General features: G+C 42.1%; 1 protein-coding gene and 1 long non-coding RNA gene across 2 annotated transcripts in view; one reads left to right on the forward strand and one right to left on the reverse strand.

Annotated features, from left to right (window-relative positions):
* The window catches only part of LOC139026796 (uncharacterized), a 21920-nt gene extending 7533 nt beyond the window's left edge, over positions 1–14387 (forward strand). Inside the window, exon 2 of the long non-coding RNA XR_011478735.1 lies at positions 13701–14387. This is a non-coding gene — a long non-coding RNA (uncharacterized lncRNA). The remainder of the gene's footprint in view (positions 1–13700) is intronic.
* Positions 868–4522, reverse strand: LOC112078548 (zona pellucida sperm-binding protein 4-like). The gene is made up of 6 exons (XM_024144752.2): positions 4461–4522; positions 1963–2582; positions 1689–1876; positions 1522–1619; positions 1206–1363; positions 868–1078 (listed from the first exon to the last, which is right to left on the reverse strand). The coding sequence occupies exons 1-6, from the start codon at positions 4520–4522 to the stop codon at positions 882–884; spliced, it is 1323 nt and encodes a 440-aa protein (XP_024000520.2). The 3' UTR covers positions 868–881.
* Positions 14388–18766: the final 4379 nt, after the last annotated feature.

Here is an 18766-nt window from a genome sequence, read left to right on the forward strand (position 1 = left end):
AGGATTGAGTTGTAAGTGCGCATGGCCACGCAGACATGGGTGAACAGGGAGTACAGGAGAGGGCTGAGAACGCACCCTTGTGGGGMCCCAGTGTTSAGGATCAGCGGGGTTGTGATGTTGTTTCCTACCTTCTCCACCTGGGGGCGGCCCGTCAAAGTCCAGGACCCAGTTGCACAGGGCGGGGTCGAGACCCAGGGTCTCGAGCTTAATGACAGGTTTGGAGGGTACTATGGTGTTAAATGCTGAGCTGTACCAGGTGAATCCAGGTGAAAGCTATGATCCCTTATTGATGTTAAATCCACTTCAATCAGTGGAGATGGAGGGGAGGAGATGGGTTAAAGAAGGATGTTTAAGCCTTAAAACAACTGAGACATGGATTGTGTTCTCTTCCATGGGTGAATGGACAAAACAAAATGTTTAAGTGCCTTGGAACGGGATATAGTAGGTGCCAGGCGCACCGGTTTTAGTGTGTCATGAACTGCAACGATGCTGCATTTTTCACGCTCAACAGTTTCCCGTGTGTATCAAGAATGCTCCACCACCCAAAGGACACTAAGCCAACTTGACACAACTGTGGGAAGCATTGGAGTCAACATGGGCCAGCATCCATGTTGAACGCTTTCGAAACCTTGCCGACGAATTGAGGCTGTTCTGAGGGCAAAAGGGGGTGCAAATCAATATTAGGATGGTGTTCCTAATGTTTTGTACCCTCAGTGTATATATAATTGAAAATACATAGTGGTACATGATGCCTTCTGATGTCACATAAYGAAGAGATCTCAAACATATTGTTCAAAATACATACAGTATGAGTAAAAAGAGCAAGTCATATAATCAGGGAGCAGCAAGCATGGAAATCAGGTGGATAGTACTGTAGTTACTCACTCTTCAATGATGAGATCCCACTGGGGCATGCTGACAGGGCTGGGGGCAGAGGTGGTCCAGCAGTGCTCCAGCATCAGGAACAGGTTGGGATCCTTCCTCTCCAGGATGCGAACCTCAACGTTCACAGGCTGCCTCAAGACTTTAGTGATAGGGTAGTCTTCCTCAGTGTAATACAATGTGAAGGATCTCGACTCTGGAAGTCAGACAGGATTGGAAAAACTTTAGTAAAAGTCAATAAAATAAAAAACATTTAAAATCACTTCATGCGTTCAAATATTACATATTGACACAGAACAAGCCTGAAATTAAATGCACGTTACCGTCATTACATCCCTTGGTGTCGCATGTTCCTTTGGCCAGTCTGAGTTCCACTCTGAGGGGTCCCGGAGCARCAACAGAAGCGGGTGCAGGAACAGTGTTCACCTCAATAACCAGAGCCTGTACTGCAGTGGCAGAGTACTTACACTGGAACAGCAGCCTAGATAGGGAGAAAAAAAGCAGTGATACAATAGGATCTTTAAGCATACTGTATCATTACTTTATGGGCTAAATCTAAGTGCTTACACGCCTGTGATGTTCTGAATTCCCTCTGGGGAATCAACAAAGTAAATTCAATCGCGCAGAGAGAAGACTCACTCAAAATGGCTGTCCCTGGTGATAGAGCCTCGAGGTCCCATCCCCACGTTATAGGAAGATGCCATCCTGTTCTCATAAACCACATAACCACTCTCCTCCTGCAGGGGAGAGTCCACAGTTAATACTGAGCCAGTGTATTACATTTATATTATCTCTACTCTACTCACCTTTAGAGTGGTGCCACAGGCAGTGACAGGGAACTGGTATATGGCGAAGGCTGAAGTGATGCCAACAGGACTGCAGGKGCTGTCATTTCCCCCCAACAGACTGATGGAATCAATGTCTATTTTGGGCCAAGTGGCATCCCTGGCCACMACCACCACAAACTGAGCATCCTTGGTACACTGCACAGTCACTGGGGAAAGAGAGGGAAAAGTCAATGTTTTGAGCATTACAATATTATCTGAGCATTACAAGACAGAAACTATATCAGACACCCACCTGCCTTCCCATAGTAGCACTGCTGTCCATTGAAGCAGCAGTCGATAGCCTGACATTGAGATGGAGTAATATCTGGGGTTCCACATTGCACTGTATCCCGAACCTGTACTTGACATCTCTGATCTGGAGTTGTGGTTGCTGCTGGCCACTGGGACTCTGGCCGCTGGGGAGTCTGCAGCTGTGGCCCCTGGATCACTGGCCTCTGAGGAGTCTGCTGCTGTGGCCACTGGAGCACTGGCCTATGGGGAGTCTGTTGCTGTGGCCCATGTGGCTCTTGCCTCTGGGGAGTCTGCTGCTGTGGCCACTGGGGCTCTGGCCCTATGGGAGTCTGCTGCTGTGGCCCCTGGGGCTCTGGTCTCAGGGGAGTCTGCTGATTTGGCCTCTGGGGAGCCTGCTGCTGTGGCCCCTGGGACTCTTCTCTCTGGGGAGTCTGCTGCTGTGGCCTCTGGGGCTCTGGTCTCTGAGGAGTCTGCAGCTGTGGCCTCTGGGGTTCTGGTCTCTGAGAAGTCTGCAGCTGGCATGGTCTGCAGCTGGCTCTGGTCTGCTGGAGAGTCTGTAGCTGTGGCCCCTGGGCTCTGGTGTCTGGGAGTCTGCTGCTGTGGCCTCTGGGTCTCTGGTCTCTGGGGAGTCAGCAGCTGTGGCCTCTGGGCTCTGATCTCTGGTGAGTCTGCAGCTGTGGCCACTGGGGCTCTGGCCATGGGGTGCCTAGGGTAGAGGTTGTAATTGGGGTTGGGGGTGTGTTTGAAGAAACCTCAATTAGGCTGTGCATCAGCAACATGCAAACATACAACAAACACAAACCCAAAGGACACACACTCACTGCCATACCTGCTCAATAAGATATAAGCTATCTTCAATAATACGGTATGTGCAATATGTCTACAACCTATCCTATCTAATACAGATGTTATACGTGAGTATGATAGAATGCTAGAAACTGCCTCTGTATAAATGAATCCTTTCCAACCTGTGAATTAAATGGTCAGCACCGTATTTGCTAGACTAGAGTCACTGGACTTATCCAGAAATAACCCTAGTTAGTTTGTGAAAATAAGAGTACAATACAAGTTGAAAAATGATCGCAACAAGGAAACAAAAACGCTTCAGTGCAGAAGAATTGTTCAACCTCCATTAGAAGAACACGCTTATACCCTGAGATTATGATGTAATACTCACTATGTGTGTGCGTGTTCTTGTGTCCTCAGTCCTTGTACTACGACCTTTAGCGAGACCTGACGCAAATTCCTATCATGTGCGAACACAGGGGCGCAACTTTGGTTTTAGAAGTGGGGGGACTACTTGCGGGTGTCTGGGTGTCCTCAACCGAAAGTTGCACCAGTTCATCTTGTATAAATCTAATCTAGTGATACATCACTTCCCATTTTTTCCATTCATTGTGGGAGGATAACCAACCTTCCAATTAATGGCAAATACATTTCTTAGCCGCTATAAATGTAGTTACACAGTTTTTCTGATAAAGTCTCCAGTATAACATGTTCAAGCAAACAAAAACAGGGAGAAGGAGAATCTGTAGACCTGCTGAGATAAAGAAAATACTCTTTGCCAGAATTCAGCCAGTCTCACAAGACCATAACGTATGAAAATATGTCCCCTTTTGTGTTTTACACCTCTAGCAGAAGAATTCAACTTCTATGTACATGATATTCAGTTTACTGGCATGTAGTACTCTATGGATGGTCTTAAACGCAGTAATTTATGTCTGAGATTTATGAACATGAGATTCAAACATATCTGTACCATTCATCATCATCAATAGTGTCTCCAGGTCTTCCTCACATTTTTGTTTTCATGTTGTGTGTCATCGGGGAAACCTCCATCAACACTTGATGCAGTTTGAAAGCAACTTTAGAGTTTTGTCAGACTGCCTTAAAATAGTTTCAATCTTTGAGGCTCTTGCTTGTCCAGTGTTTGCTGCAGAGAGAGAATAAGTGTTTGAACAGTGCATTCGGAAAGTATCAGACTCTTGACTTTTTCTACATTTGTTACGTTACAGCCTCATTCTAGAATTTATTAAATTATTTTTTTTTTCCCCCCTCATCAATCTACCACAATACCCATAATGACGAACAAAAAACAGTTTTTGATCATTTTTATCAAATGTATCATATTTAAAAACTGAAATTTCACATTACATAAGTATTCAGACCCTTTACTAAGTATTTGTTTGAAGAACCTTTTGCAGCGATTACAGCCTTGAATCTTCTTGGAATGACGTCAACTTGGCACATTGTATTTGGGGAGTTTCTCCCATTCTTTCTGCAGATCCTCTCAAACTCTGTCAGGTTAGATGGGGAGTGTGCTGCACAACTGTTTTCAGGTCTTTGGCTGGGCCACTCAACGACATTCAGAGACTTGTCCTGAAACCCATCTTGTGTAGTATTGCGTGTGTGCTTAGGGTCGTGTCCTGTTGGAGTGAACCTTCGCCCAGTCTGAGTCCTGAGCGCTTTGGAGCAGTTTTCATCAAGATCTCTCTGTACTTTGCTCCGTTCACTTTCCCTCGATCCTGACTAGTCTCCCAGTACTTGCCGCTGAAAAACATCCCCACAGCATGAAGCTGCACACATGTTCACCGTAGGGATGGTGCCAGGTTTCCTCTGAAGTGATGCTTGGCATTCAGGCCAAAGCATCAATCTTGTTTCTCAGGTTGAGTCCTTTAGGTGCTTTTGGCAACTTCAAGTGGACTGTCACATCCTTTTATTGAGGAATGGCTTTCCTCTGGCGCTCTCAATAAAGGCTGATTGGTGGAGTGCTGCAGAGATTGTTGTCCTTCTGGAAGTTCTCCCATCTCCAGAGGAACTCTGGAGCCTGTCAGAATGCCCATCGGGTTCTTGGTCACTCCCCGATTGCTCATTTGGCTTGGCGACCAGCTCTAGGAGAGTCTTGTGGTTCCAAACTTCTTCCATTTAAGACTTTTGTTCTGGGGACCTTCAATGCTGTAGAAATGTTTTTGGTACCCTGCCAAAGGCCTGTGCCTCGCACAAATGTCTCGGAGTTCACGGACAAGTCCTTCGACCTCATGGCTTAGTTTTTGCTCTGACATCACTGTCCACTGTTGGACCTTATATAGGACAGGTGTGTGCATTTCCAAATCATTTTGAATCAATTGAATGTACCACAGTTGGATTCCAATCAAGTTGAAGAAACATTCAGGATGATCAATGGAAAGGATGCCTGAGTCAATTTTGAGTCTCAAAGCAAAGGTCTGATACTTATGTAAATAGGTATTTACGTTTTGCTTAAATTTCAACAAACCTGTTTTCACTTGTCATATGGGGTGTTGTGGGTAGATTGTTTTTGTTTTATTTAATCCATTTTGGAATAGGGCTGTGAAGTAACGACGTGTGGAAAAGGTCAAGGGTCTGAACTTTTTCAGAATGCCTGTATCTGCAAAGTTCACCTCTGCACCGTCAGACTGGTTTCCTGGCTGTCTGACCCTGATGAGACCTGTCACATCTGATCCTGAATTACCTTGGTTACATTTATACATATTATTATCCAAGAATATAAATGGTTTCATAATTCAAAGACCTTCATTCCAGATCCAAACTGTTACCCATCATTCAAGACGGAACTTTGTATTTTTCACTGATTGTTATAATAACTGCAAAATTCACCTGAGCCCCGTTGACTGGTCTTCTGGCTGTCTGACCTGCAGAGATCCTTGTCACACCTATCCATCTGACATGATGAGCATAGTGTTGTGTACTGACTGTGCACCATGACAGTGAGCATGCAGAGCTGTATATACCATGTCACTGTGAAAAGTAGGGAATTAGCCAGGGAAACGGACAGATCAATAAGGTTACGTTGCTATACTGACTCATAAAAACTAAATAGTTTGGCCACTGGTTTCATCGTTTGATTCAGTTCTAGTGTGATTGAGACAAAATAACTTATAGTTTAATGAGCTAGCTAGCTACATTAGCCAAGCTCTAGCAAATGGTACATCATCAAATTTACTTCTGTTGAAATGGACAATACAAAGCCTTTCAACATTCCATACACACAACAGCTTTTAGATACTGCTACCTGACAGAAAGCTAAAGGCAGCTAGAGCTGAACTGGCTGTGGTAGCTACAGCTAGCTAACTAGCTGCTAGTAGTTCATTCACTTCAGTCGAGTGGGGAGGAAACTTAGCGAACTTCAATGACAGTACACTACAAGCTCAGCACCATTTTTTGTCACACAGCAGTTACCTTGGCAGCTAGATCAGTCAACTAAGAGTAACCAGTTTCTGCTCTGCTTGCTTTTACAACTGGTAGAAGAGTGCAACACATACACATTGAACTATGCGCAACACAGACAGAGCTGCTATGTTCATCTCTCCCGTGCTGGTCTATACGCCAGCCTTTCTGAAGCTTTGCCTTCACATAGCCTGTCCTCACGCCTGTGGTGTCCGTGTGGTCCTAAATCCGCCTGCTGAAACGGAAAACAGCCTACCGACCGCTCTGAGGCATCTGCATGGTATAAAGTACACCTGGGCTGCTTTTGTCACAGTCAAGATTAAACTGGGGGGGGAAAAATGCATTTTCAGAATGTGGGGGGTCATGTCCGTCCACCCCCCCCCCCGTCCCCCGTCCCCCGTCCCCCGTCCGCAGTGAAAGTTGCGCCCCTGTGCGAACAGGAAATGTAAAACATTCCAAATATTCAGTCGACCTTGAGTGTGTGTCTGGAGACTAGCTTGACTAGTATGTGAATCATGTTGGTTACGCGAGACTGGAATATGTTCTGTATTTGACAGTCACACTCAATCTAAATATGAACATGAGTAACACTTTTTCCCATCCACAGTTTTTATGCGAGTAAAGTCATACTGTATAAAAAAAAACAGACAGACTGTGATGGAAACAGGGATTTCGTAAATTTTATAAATGCAGACACATATTGGTTCGTTCTACATTCTATATCTTTTGCCTATAAAATTAATTATGGCGAGAAATGGTGTGGAAACACCTTTATGCTCAAATACTGATATAATAACATCATTCGAAGTAAACTTGGAGTCACGCAATATGTGTGTGGTCCTCCCACTAGGACTCGGGAAGCCATGCAGTTTTATTAGGCTACAGATGAATATTATGATGAAACTTCACGGGTGGTGAAAGTGCGCAGTGATCTTGAGCTCCTTTCCATAAATATCTGCGGTCTTATTCTGGTGACATGATCGTGCTTGACTGCTATTTGACAATAAAAATTTCTTGCTCTATCCATCTAATCTCTTCATGTAGACTAGCCTAGCACAGCTAACCGCACTGTATCTGCCAGCTCTTGACTAGAGCCAGTGGCAATTTTTAGCATGTTATCTTTGTGGGGGAAACAAAGAAAAATGTTTAGATGCATGCCAGAAAAGCCACAACACAAGACTAAACAACACATGAATTGCACTATAACGGTGAAAACTGTGCCACAAACTGTTAGGGCTACATAAAGCTGTCTCAACAGCAGAGCTTTCTTTTCAACACCATGGATGAATCCGTACCACTGCTACACCTGGCTATCAGCGGAGCCTTGTCTGCGCAGTGAAACATTTGATATGGACTGAAGCTGTCTGGTGAGGCTGCTATGAGCACCAGTTGCCTGATAATGTTTTGCAGCTTTTTGGCACATCATCTGCTTACTCATTTAAGTCAGCTCCCAGCGGCTGAACCTGCCATAGAGAGCCTTGACCAAAATGAATGACCCACACGTTCTGTGAGCCAGCACAGCCTGTGTGTGTGTGGAGGGGGGTCTGGGGAAAAAACAATTAACCTGAATTAGGGCCAGACTAGTTACCATAATTTTCTCACATTGCCATTGACAGTTTTTTCTATTGTCTCTTTTTGGCGACTTTAAGGACAGCCAATAGCTACTTTCCTTACTGAGGAGTTGGCAAACTGGGTGAAAGAGGTCCCAGCAGGCTCAGACGCCAGGGAAACAGTCTTCAGAGCTCAGGTGAATTTTGCAGTATTTACAATATCAGTGATACAATGTTCCATCTTGAGTTGATGGTAGACCCACAGTAGCTAGGACAGCAGTTTAAATTAAAGTCAGTCGGAATTGGGAATAATGGTAATTTCAATTATTGAACCATTGATTCTGTTCTTGGATAATTTACTGAACAAAAATATAAACGCAACATGCAAACAATTTCAAAGATGTTACTGAGTTACAGTTCATAGGAAATCAGTTGATTGAAATAAATAAATTAGGCCCTAATCTATGGATTTAACATGACTGGGCAGGGGTGCAGCCATGGGCCTTGGAGSGCATAGGCCCACCCACTGGGGAGCCAGGTCCAACCAATCAGAATGAGTTTTTCGCCACAAAAACGCTTTATTACAGACAGAAATACACCTCAGCACCAACATTTAAAGTGCTGCCACAGATGTCTTAAGTTTTGAGGGAGTGTGCAATTGGCCGCCTCCAACGTCATTTTAGAGAATTTGGCAGTACGTCCAACTGGCCTCACAACCGCAGACCACATGCATGGCATTGTGTGGGTGAGCGGTTTGCTGATGTCAACATTGTCAACAGAGAGCCCCATGGTGGCGGTGGGGTTATGGTATAGGCAGGCATAAGATACGGGCAACAAACAGAATTGCATTTTATCGATGGCAATTTGAATGCACAAAAATACAGTGAAGAGATTCTGATGCCCATTGTGATGCCCATTTTATTAAGGTATCTGTGACAAACAGATGCATATCTGTGTTTCCAGTCATGTATAATCCACAGATTAGGGCCTAATGAATTGTATTAAATCGACTGATTTCGTCATATGAAATGTAACTTCGTAAAATCAATGAAATTCTTGCATGTTGCGTTTGTATTTGTGTTCAGTATAGTATAAAGAATTGTGTAAATTCCATATATTGTATTTCTATCGGCAATGTTTTATGTTGCATATGGACTGCCGCTGCACCCTACATAAAAAGCCAACTTATGCTTGATCCGCAAATGTGGTCGGAGGCTCCGTATRGAGGGTGTGATGCAGTTGCGGACCCTCCCAAATGTTTTAACAATGCGGAGGGCTCTGTATAGCTCTGCATTGACATGATTGATTGACGGTAGGTGGGGGTGGTACATCCTGTCGTATAAAAACAACCGCTCTGTGCTCAACAGCTCCGCGCTGCTCCGCAAAGCGCAAGTATGAATCCCCTGACATCTGCAGAGGCCGTATCACCATAAATACTACACAGCCAATGCAGACATCATATTGACCATGTAAGCACCTTTAACCCTCATCTTATGCCAGTGGGTATAGTGCAGATACAATCTGTAGCCCTGTTCCACTTCAAATACTTTTAGGTGTCAGTCCCTGTAATATATCAACCATATGGTAAGTGCAAAAACATATTAGATCAGTGATTACCAACACAGAGGGAAATGGGTGCATAATACAATTATGATTAGGCCCTTAGTAATAGCTTGGGGATTGTTATCTACAGTATAACATTTCTACCTGCAGGCTTCTGTGACACTGGACTATCTCCCAACTGCCCAATTATTCCTGTCAATATGCTCACTTGGATAATAGTGTGTATCATTGACCGTGTTTACACGCACACCAATATCCCGTTATTATTCGGGATACTCAAGTATTCCGTTTTTGAGTTGACGCATATAAACGTCATGTCCCGTTTACAATAACCCAAAAAAGCTTGTATACCGGTTATGAGAAACTCGGATAAGATGCCTGGGAGATACTGATCTTAGACGGGATACTGTGGCATGTAAACATCTTATCCCATTTGCTGTTGTTTTTTGCAGTCTGCGCAGGCTAAGTTTCACATATCATGGGTGCTGTGTGATGTTTTCATCTGATTGTCAAACAAATCACTGAAAAAATTAAGGTACCTGCATAGTTCAATCTACCATAATTCCATATAAATTTATTTTGCTTGTATGTCGTACTCAACCATACAGCCTACTGACTATTTTTACCACTAATTTAGACAACTTTCTGCTTATAATTTCCAACATGTGGTAGACCATATTATAATTTCCAATATTTGGGAGGCCATATTACAGTTTCCAACATTTGGTAGGCCATTTGTTTGTCAACTATAGTTGGATACATGCAGTGGTGTAAAGTACTTAAGTAAAAATACTTTCAAGTACTACTTAAGTCGTTTTTGGGGGTATCTGTACTTTACTTTACCATTAAAAAAAATACTTTTACTTTTACTTCACCACATTCCTAAAGAAAATACTGTGCTTTTTACTCCATAAATTTTCCCTAACACCCAAAAGTACTCATTTTGAATGCTTAGCAGGACAGGAAAATGGACCATGTCACGCACTTATCAAGAGAACACGTGGTCATCCCTACTGCATCTGATCTGGCCGACTCACTAAACACAAATGCAGAATTTGTAAATGATGTCTGAGTTTTGGAGTGTGCCCCTGGCTATCGGGAAATGTTAAAAACAATAAAATGGTGCTTTGCCTAACATAAGGAATTTGAAGTGATTTATACTTTTACTTTTGATACTAAGGTATATTTTAGCAATTACATTTACTTTTGATACCTAATTATATTTAGAACCAAATACTTTTAGACTTTTACTCAAGTAGTATTTTAATGAGTGACTTTAACTTTTACTTGAGTAACTTTCTATTAAGGTGTTTATACTTTTACTCAAGTATCACAAATGGGTACTTTTTTTCCACCACTGGATACATGCAGCTTCACTTCTATCATAACTTGTTGCTCTATAACACTAAATAAAGTAGTGCTCACCAGAATATCGACATTGATAGAATGAATGCATTAGTAATCTAGTGGACACTTGTAAATTTGTCTGTTTCATTTAGGGACGGGAGAAAATGCAATAACTCCAAAACAGTGGAAAGATTGGTCCTGTGCAATGTCCAAATGTCATCAGTTTGATCGTTTTTAAGGAAATGAAATGCTGAGAAAATGATGAAACGCGTTTTTGATTAGACTTAGTTCGTCTGCTTGCACAACAGTGTCATAGATAGCACATTACACACGCTTTTTCTAAAGAAATGCTGGAAAAAAAAAAAAAAATTCTCCACTCCTGTTCCCAAGACAAAATTAACATTTGTATAATTTTACTGCAAGAACTGCCTAATTCTGTAGGAGTTAATATTATATTAAGCTATATTATTATATTAAGCACCATTTACCAGTATTTATGCTGTAGTAGTTTATGTGTCGGGGGGCTAGGGTCAGTTTGTTATATCTGGAGTACTTCTCCTGTCTTATCGGTGTCCTGTGTGAATTTAAGTATGCTCTCTCTAATTCTCTCTTTCTCTCTTTCTTTCTCTCTCTCGGAGGACCTGAGCCCTAGGACCATGCTCAGGACTACTGGCATGATGACTCCTTGCTGTCCCAGTCCACCTGGCCGTGCTGCTGCTCCAGTTTCAACTGTTCTGCCTGCGGCTATGGAACCTTGACCTGTTTACATGGCGTGCTACCTGTCCCAGACTGCTGTTTTACTCTCTACTCTCGCATATAAACGTCATGTCCCGTTTACAATAACCAAAAAAGCTTGTATACCGGTTATGAGAAACTCGGATAAGATGCCTGGGAGATACTGATCTTAGACGGGATACTGTGGCATGTAACATCTTATCCCATTTGCTGTTGTTTTTTGCAGTCTGCGCAGGCTAAGTTTCACATATCATGGGTGCTGTGTGATGTTTTCATCTGATTGTCAAATCAATGAAAAATTAAGGTACCTGCATAGTTCAATCTACCATAATTCCATATAAATTTATTTTGCTTGTATGTCGTACTCAACCATACAGCCTACTGACTATTTTTACCACTAATTTAGACAACTTTCTGCTTATAATTTCCAACATGTGGTAGACCATATTATATATTTTCCAATATTTGGGAGGCCATATTACAGTTTCAACATTTGGTAGGCCATTTGTTTGTCAACTATAGTTGGATACATGCAGTGGTGTAAAGTACTTAAGTAAAAATACTTTCAAGTACTACTTAAGTCGTTTTTGGGGTATCTGTACTTTACTTTACCATTAAAAAAAATACTTTTACTTTTACTTCACCACATTCCTAAAGAAAATACTGTGCTTTTTACTCCATAAATTTTCCCTACACCCAAAAGTACTCATTTTGAATGCTTAGCAGGACAGGAAAATGGACATGTCACGCACTTATCAAGAGAACACGTGGTCATCCTACTGCATCTGATCTGGCCGACTCACTAAACACAAATGCAGAATTTGTAAATGATGTCTGAGTTTTGGAGTGTGCCCCTGGCTATCGGGAAATGTTAAAAACAATAAAATGGTGCTTTGCCTAACATAAGGAATTTGAAGTGATTTATACTTTTATTTTGATACTAAGGTATATTTTAGCAATTACATTTACTTTTGATACCTAATTATATTTAGAACCAAATACTTTTAGACTTTTACTCAAGTAGTATTTTAATGAGTGACTTTAACTTTTACTTGAGTAACTTTCTATTAAGGTGTTTATACTTTTACTCAAGTATCACAAATGGGTACTTTTTCCACACTGGATACATGCAGCTTCACTTCTATCTAACTTGTTGCTCTATAACACTAAATAAAGTAGTGCTCACCAGAATATCGACATTGATAGAATGAATGCATTAGTAATTTAGTGGACACTTGTAAATTTGTCTGTTTCATTTAGGGACCGGGGAGAAAATGCAATAACTCCAAACAGTGGAAAGATTGGTCCTGTGCAAAATGTCCAAATGTATCAGTTTGATCGTTTTTAAGGAAATGAAATGCTGAGAAAATGATGAAACGCGTTTTTGATTAGACTTCAGTTCGTCTGCTTGCACAACAGTGTCATAGATAGCACTTTACACACGCTTTTTCTAAAGAAATGCTGGAAAAAAAAAATAAAATTCTCCACTCCTGTTCCCAAGACAAAATTAACATTTGTATAATTTTACTGCAAGAACTGCCTAATTCTGTAGGAGTTAATATTATATTAAGCTATATTATTATATTAAGCAACATTTACCAGTATTTATGCTGTAGTAGTTTAGTGTCGGGGGGCTAGGGTCAGTTTGTTATATCTGGAGTACTTCTCCTGTCTTATCCGGTGTCCTGTGTGAATTTAAGTATGCTCTCTCTAATTCTCTCTTTCTCTCTTTCTTTCTCTCTCTCGGAGGACCTGAGCCCTAGGACCATGCCTCAGGACTACCTGGCATGATGACTCCTTGCTGTCCCCAGTCCACCTGGCCGTGCTGCTGCTCCAGTTTCAACTGTTCTGCCTGCGGTTATGGAACCTTGACCTGTTCGGACGTGCTACCTGTCCCAGACCTGCTGTTTTCAACTCTCTAGAGACCGCAGGAGCGGTAGAGATACTGAACTGATAGAGCGTAGAGATACTGATCGGCTATGAAAAGCAACTGACATTTACTCCTGAGGTGCTGACTTGCTGCACCCTCGACAACTACTGTGATTATTATTATTTGACCATGCTGGTCATTTATGAACATTTGAACATCTTGTCCATGTTCTGTTATAATCTCCACCCGGCACAGCCAGAAGAGGACTGGCCACCCCTCATAGCCTGGTTCCTCTCTAGGTTTCTTCCTAGGTTTTGCCATTCTAGGGAGTTTTTCCTAGCCACCGTGCTTCTACACCTGCATTGCTTGCTGTTTGGGGTTTTAGGCTGGGTTTCTGTACAGCACTTTGAGATATAGCTGATGTAAGAAGGGCTATATAAATACATTTGATTTGATTTGATGTGAGAGTTATAGGCCTATAGTCAGTGTCCATATTTCCGTTACTGTTCCATTTAACCCATATGAACTCAAATGAGGAATATTATTTTTATTCAAGGATACAGGGATACTCATGAGCAGGATATCAAAGGTGCATGTAAAAAGCTTTTCCCGAATAGACCTTAAGCGGGGTATGCGCTACTACGCAAAATACTGTGTGCATATAAATGTGGTCATTGAGGCAATTTAGTGTTGACCTACAGACCTTATATAGTAAAAACTAAACTAAAACTGTTCTGTGTTTTGGCCCAGAATGATAGTTCTACACAACCTTGACCACTGCTATCAAGGTGTCCCAAGAATTAGACAATGCCTTCACATAACAAACRTGACCAGATTTACAGGTGCTATATCCACATTTTTATGGCGAGAGAGTAGGACATTTTTATGAATTGCCAACTTTGTGGTACAACTGTTTATTAGAAACAATAAATACGTAGCAAAATCAGGAGCCCATGTTGTATTATAACCATATAGGGTTAAAATTTGTGTCTGAGGTCATGCATAAGCTGTTGTCTTYCTGTAATCGGGATATTTTCAACAAACCTTTACTTGGCGATACTTTCTTTGTTATTGGTTCGAAAGGTTCCAGTGTATTAAGGAGACCCCTGGAGTAGGGTAGCACACTTCTGTGTCTAGTTGCAAGTGGAACTAAAATATTATATCCACGTTTTGCATAGATTGAGAAACGCCTCTTGCGCCTCTTGCACGTGTATAGATCTTTGTTTTGGTCGCACTGTGTGACATGCTGTCAGCCGTGGCCACGTCGCAATGAAACGACTAGTTCCTGCAAAGATGTTGGGAAATGCAAGATGTCTGGCAGCTAAAATCGGGAGGCAACTCCTCACTTTTGGATTTAATATCTTTCTGAATATTCTCCGTTTTTTGGAGTACCACCGGCAACTGGACACGYACGTTTATAAGAGACAAGTTTCTTACAAATCAAGAACAAAGAAAGTATCGCCAAGAAAAACGCTTTTCAATTCCTCTGCTGTAACAGGTATGGAAGTACGGAGTACATTATTTCATACCCCATTACAAACTGTAGCTGGTTGAATTAGTGGTCTGAAGGGTAGACAGGCTTTTTGTCAACCAGGACCACTTCTCCACTGGAGACCACAGCAGTCTGTGTAGTCTTCCTCTGAGCAGCAGCAACATCTCTCCCTGAAAAACACCACGGAAACAGATAAGAACAGAACCTGGGTCATATTCACAATCACAAAGCATCTGAACGTAGAAGTGTTGATCTAGGATCAGTGTCTGTTAAAATCAAAGATCAGAATATGGACAGGAAGATCTGACGCTTAAGATCAGCATCCTACTCTGAGACACTTTAATATGGGTCATGGTGCCCAAGCAAGGCCTTTATAAAGGGAGAACCCACTACCTACTTTGCCTGTGCAATTTCGGTTCACAGGAGGACCCCTGGGGTAGGGTAACACACGAGTACTACCAGTGGATGAAATCTGGGCAAGGAGATACCAGAATAAAATAAGTAGTGAAAAGTAAATATTATTTTTCAAATGAGTTCTATTAGTTAAGGGGATGGATAAAAGCTGAGCTCAATACTCCGCTCTTCTGGGGTTAGACAGAGTGTGATCCACAAAGGTTGAATCATCTCGAGGGAAGCGTTTGTAGTGGTTGGGTACAGGAAGGTCAGAGGAACGTTCCACCAGGAACCATGCCCAATCTGCGAGTAATGACGTCTTTTTAATGGGGTCAAAACAATCTGAGACTGACTGCTTTTTTATGGGAAATGCTATTCCTGGAGATTTTGGCGGTAATCTCATCATTCTTTCCCAGTGTTTTATTTGGGTAGGAACAAGCACTCCGGGACTGGCATCCTTTCAAACTGATAAAATCCGTGATCTCCGATAGATATCCATACCATAGAGTGACGGTATTACAACTGAATTCATTTAATGGAGAGGAGAAATATGGATGACGTACATATCTATGTATCGATATTTGGTTTAAAAATCATTTGACTGTACAAAACCGATAGGATCGTTGTCGATATGTGTGTTTTTTCATGGATGCAACCACCATTTATCCCAGTCCTGTCACCAAAGCACTTACACTGAAGCCTGGGTGGTGCTCGAGCATGAAAGCACATCATAACCAAGAGGCGGAACGAATTTGATTGAGGGGTGGACGGGGATGATACGAACAATTCCGGCTCTTTTATCTGTCTACGCAAGCTCCATCACATAGTGGGCACATAGCCCGACGGACAGCATGAGTGCTGGATGCTAATGTTTAGAGAAAGCCTTGTACTCGGCGGTCCCGAGAATAGGTGTGACACTCTCTTGGAGTAGAAGCCGAACAAACACAGAGAAGGTCTCCTGCCCACTAATGCAGACCATCTCTCGCGGTCTCCAGTCCACTTCCCCTCTCAGTACTTCCACCCCTAGCACTGACGGACTGACACCGAGCTGACGGAGGCTCCTCTATTTTTATAGCAGACGGAAAGTTCACTGGTGTATCAACATGCTGAACTTCTATTAAATTAAGCACTTTCCAGTAATTTAAACGTGACAACTGAGTGTGTGTTGAGTGTGGAGTGTGGGGTGGGTGATGGGGATGTAGAAATGCTTGTGCTCTGTGTGTGGTGTGTGTGTGTCCAGGTTCCGACTAATGCTGGTGCTGAATGTGTGTGTGTATGTCTGTGTGTTGTATGTTGTGGTGTTGTGTTGAGAGAGAGAGTAGAGAAGGGAGGAATTATGTGAGAGAGAACAGACTTTCACCCACAACAGAAGATTGAGGAAGTAGGAGAGCCGAGAGAGAGTTGAGAGAGACCTGAGTACAGAAAGAGAGAGAGAGATAAGAGAGAGAGAACGAGAAGGAGATAGAAGTAGAAAGAGGATAGATAAAGAAGAGAGAGAAGTGAAAAGAGAGATAAGACTAGAGAGAGATGACAGACGTAGCAGAAGAAACTAGGTAAGAAGAAGGAGACGTAAGAGAGAGAGAGAGAGAGAGAAGAGAGAGAGAGACGAAGAGAGAGAGAGAGAAGGATGGTATTGTGGTATGTCACAGGATGCTAACAATTATTTTTTATAAAAAGCTGTGAAAGAAAGTAAAGAGCGTGTGGGAAGGATGATAAGGAAAGAGGAACCCTAGCGCCCTTCCTGGCTGTAGATCTATGTGAGTTGATAGCGGAGGTCAAAAACAAATCATCAAACCTATCAGAAATAGGAGTAAGTATAAACATAATGTATATATTAATACTTAACCTATCAATCCCTTCAGTATGCACAGTGCCTAAAGAGGAGTGTTTAGGGATCAATTTGGAAATTCAACGACGAGAGAAGAGGTAATGGCATAGGAACCTTTGTAGGTTTAGAGGAGAGTGAGGTAAGGGTGATGAAACGGGTAAGGAAGGAAAATAGTAAATGGTACAGTTTTTGGTAATGTTAGAAGTCGGCTCAAGTGTGGGGTACATACACCTCCACCAAATATATTTAACCTCAGTTTTTCACAATTTCCTGACACTTTAAATCCTAGTTAAAAATTCCCTTGTTTTAGGTCGAGTAGGATCACACTTTATTTTAAGATTGTGGCAAATGTCATGAATAATGTAGAGAGAAAGAGTTTATTTCCAGCTTTTATTTCTCTTTTCATCACATTTCCCAATGTGTGTGCAGAAAAGTTAGTCATACACTCATAACTAGTAATTTGGTAGCATCCTTTAAATGTTTAACTGGGTCCATACGGATATCTGGTAGCCTTGTCACAACGCTCTCCCAACAATTAAGTTGGATGTGTAACTTCTGAGCCCATTCCTCCTCGAACAAGAAGCATGGTACAACTGATGTCAGGTGTTGTAGCCTCTACGTGCCACGCACACACTTTTGTCAGTTCTGCCCAACAAAATTATCCTCCATGGATTGAGGTCGGCTTTTTGATGGCCACTCCATACTTGACTTGTTTCCTTAAAGCCATTTTTGCCACCAAACTTTATGAGAAGTAATGCTTGAGGTCATTGCCATTTGAAGACCCATTGCGGGCACCAAACGCGTTAACTTCCTGACTGGATAGTCTAGTCATTGTGCTCTGTGTCAATATATCCACATAATTTTCCGTGCCCTTCTATATGAATGCACTCTCTGTTTGTATGGGAAGCCGTTGCTACCAGTCCCTGCAGCAAGCACCCCCACAAACACGGATGCTCCACCCCTCGGTAAGCTGCCCATTTCGTTGGTTGACATCGGACAAAATAGCTTTGTCCCAGTTCATATTGCAAACCATAGTCTGCTTTTTTATCTGGTTTTGCAGCTGGGCTTTTCCTTGACTGAGCGGCCTTTTCATTATGTCGATAATAGAACGCGTTTAACTTGATATAAATACTTTAGTTCCTGTTTCCCTCCAGCCATCTCACAGGTCCTTTTGCTGCTCTGGATTCGATTTGCACTTTTCGCCTCAATCCAAAAGTACAGTTCATTCTCTAGGTAGACCCAATACGCCTTTCTCCTATTCTAGCGGATGACGGCTGCATGGTCCATGGTGAGTATTACGTTGGCGCTAGTATGTTTTGTACAGATGAACTTATCTCATACCATTCTAGCATTAGAAATTCTCCCAAGTTATGAGACCAGATCTTGTGTGGTTTGATGTCTACAATTTTTGGGCTTTATGGTCCTGATTTCTTTATTGCTTTCTCCCACTGGATTCAAGCAACAATAGTCATCTGGACTTTTAATGGAGTTAGGCCGTTGAAATAACTCCCATCAGATACACCTGTCAATTGACGGCATAATTATTCACATTTATGCCTATCAGGAAGGCTTTAAACCCATTTATCAATTTGCTGATTTCGAGCATGTTTAAAGGACACAGATCATAACTTTAGCGAAATATTTTAACATGGCGTATCCCAAGTAAATCGTGAACAGTGAAGATTAATAAATAATATGTCTGTAAACAATTGTTGAAAAATGGCTTGTGTCATTTACAAGTAGATGTCCTTGCAGATAACCTTGCCAAAGACTGATTTAACAAGAAATTTTGAAGTGGTGGAAAAACGATTTTAAAGACTC

Source organism: Salvelinus sp. IW2-2015, unplaced genomic scaffold (assembly GCF_002910315.2).
Source record: "Salvelinus sp. IW2-2015 unplaced genomic scaffold, ASM291031v2 Un_scaffold5848, whole genome shotgun sequence".
Lineage (NCBI taxonomy): Eukaryota > Metazoa > Chordata > Actinopteri > Salmoniformes > Salmonidae > Salvelinus > Salvelinus sp. IW2-2015.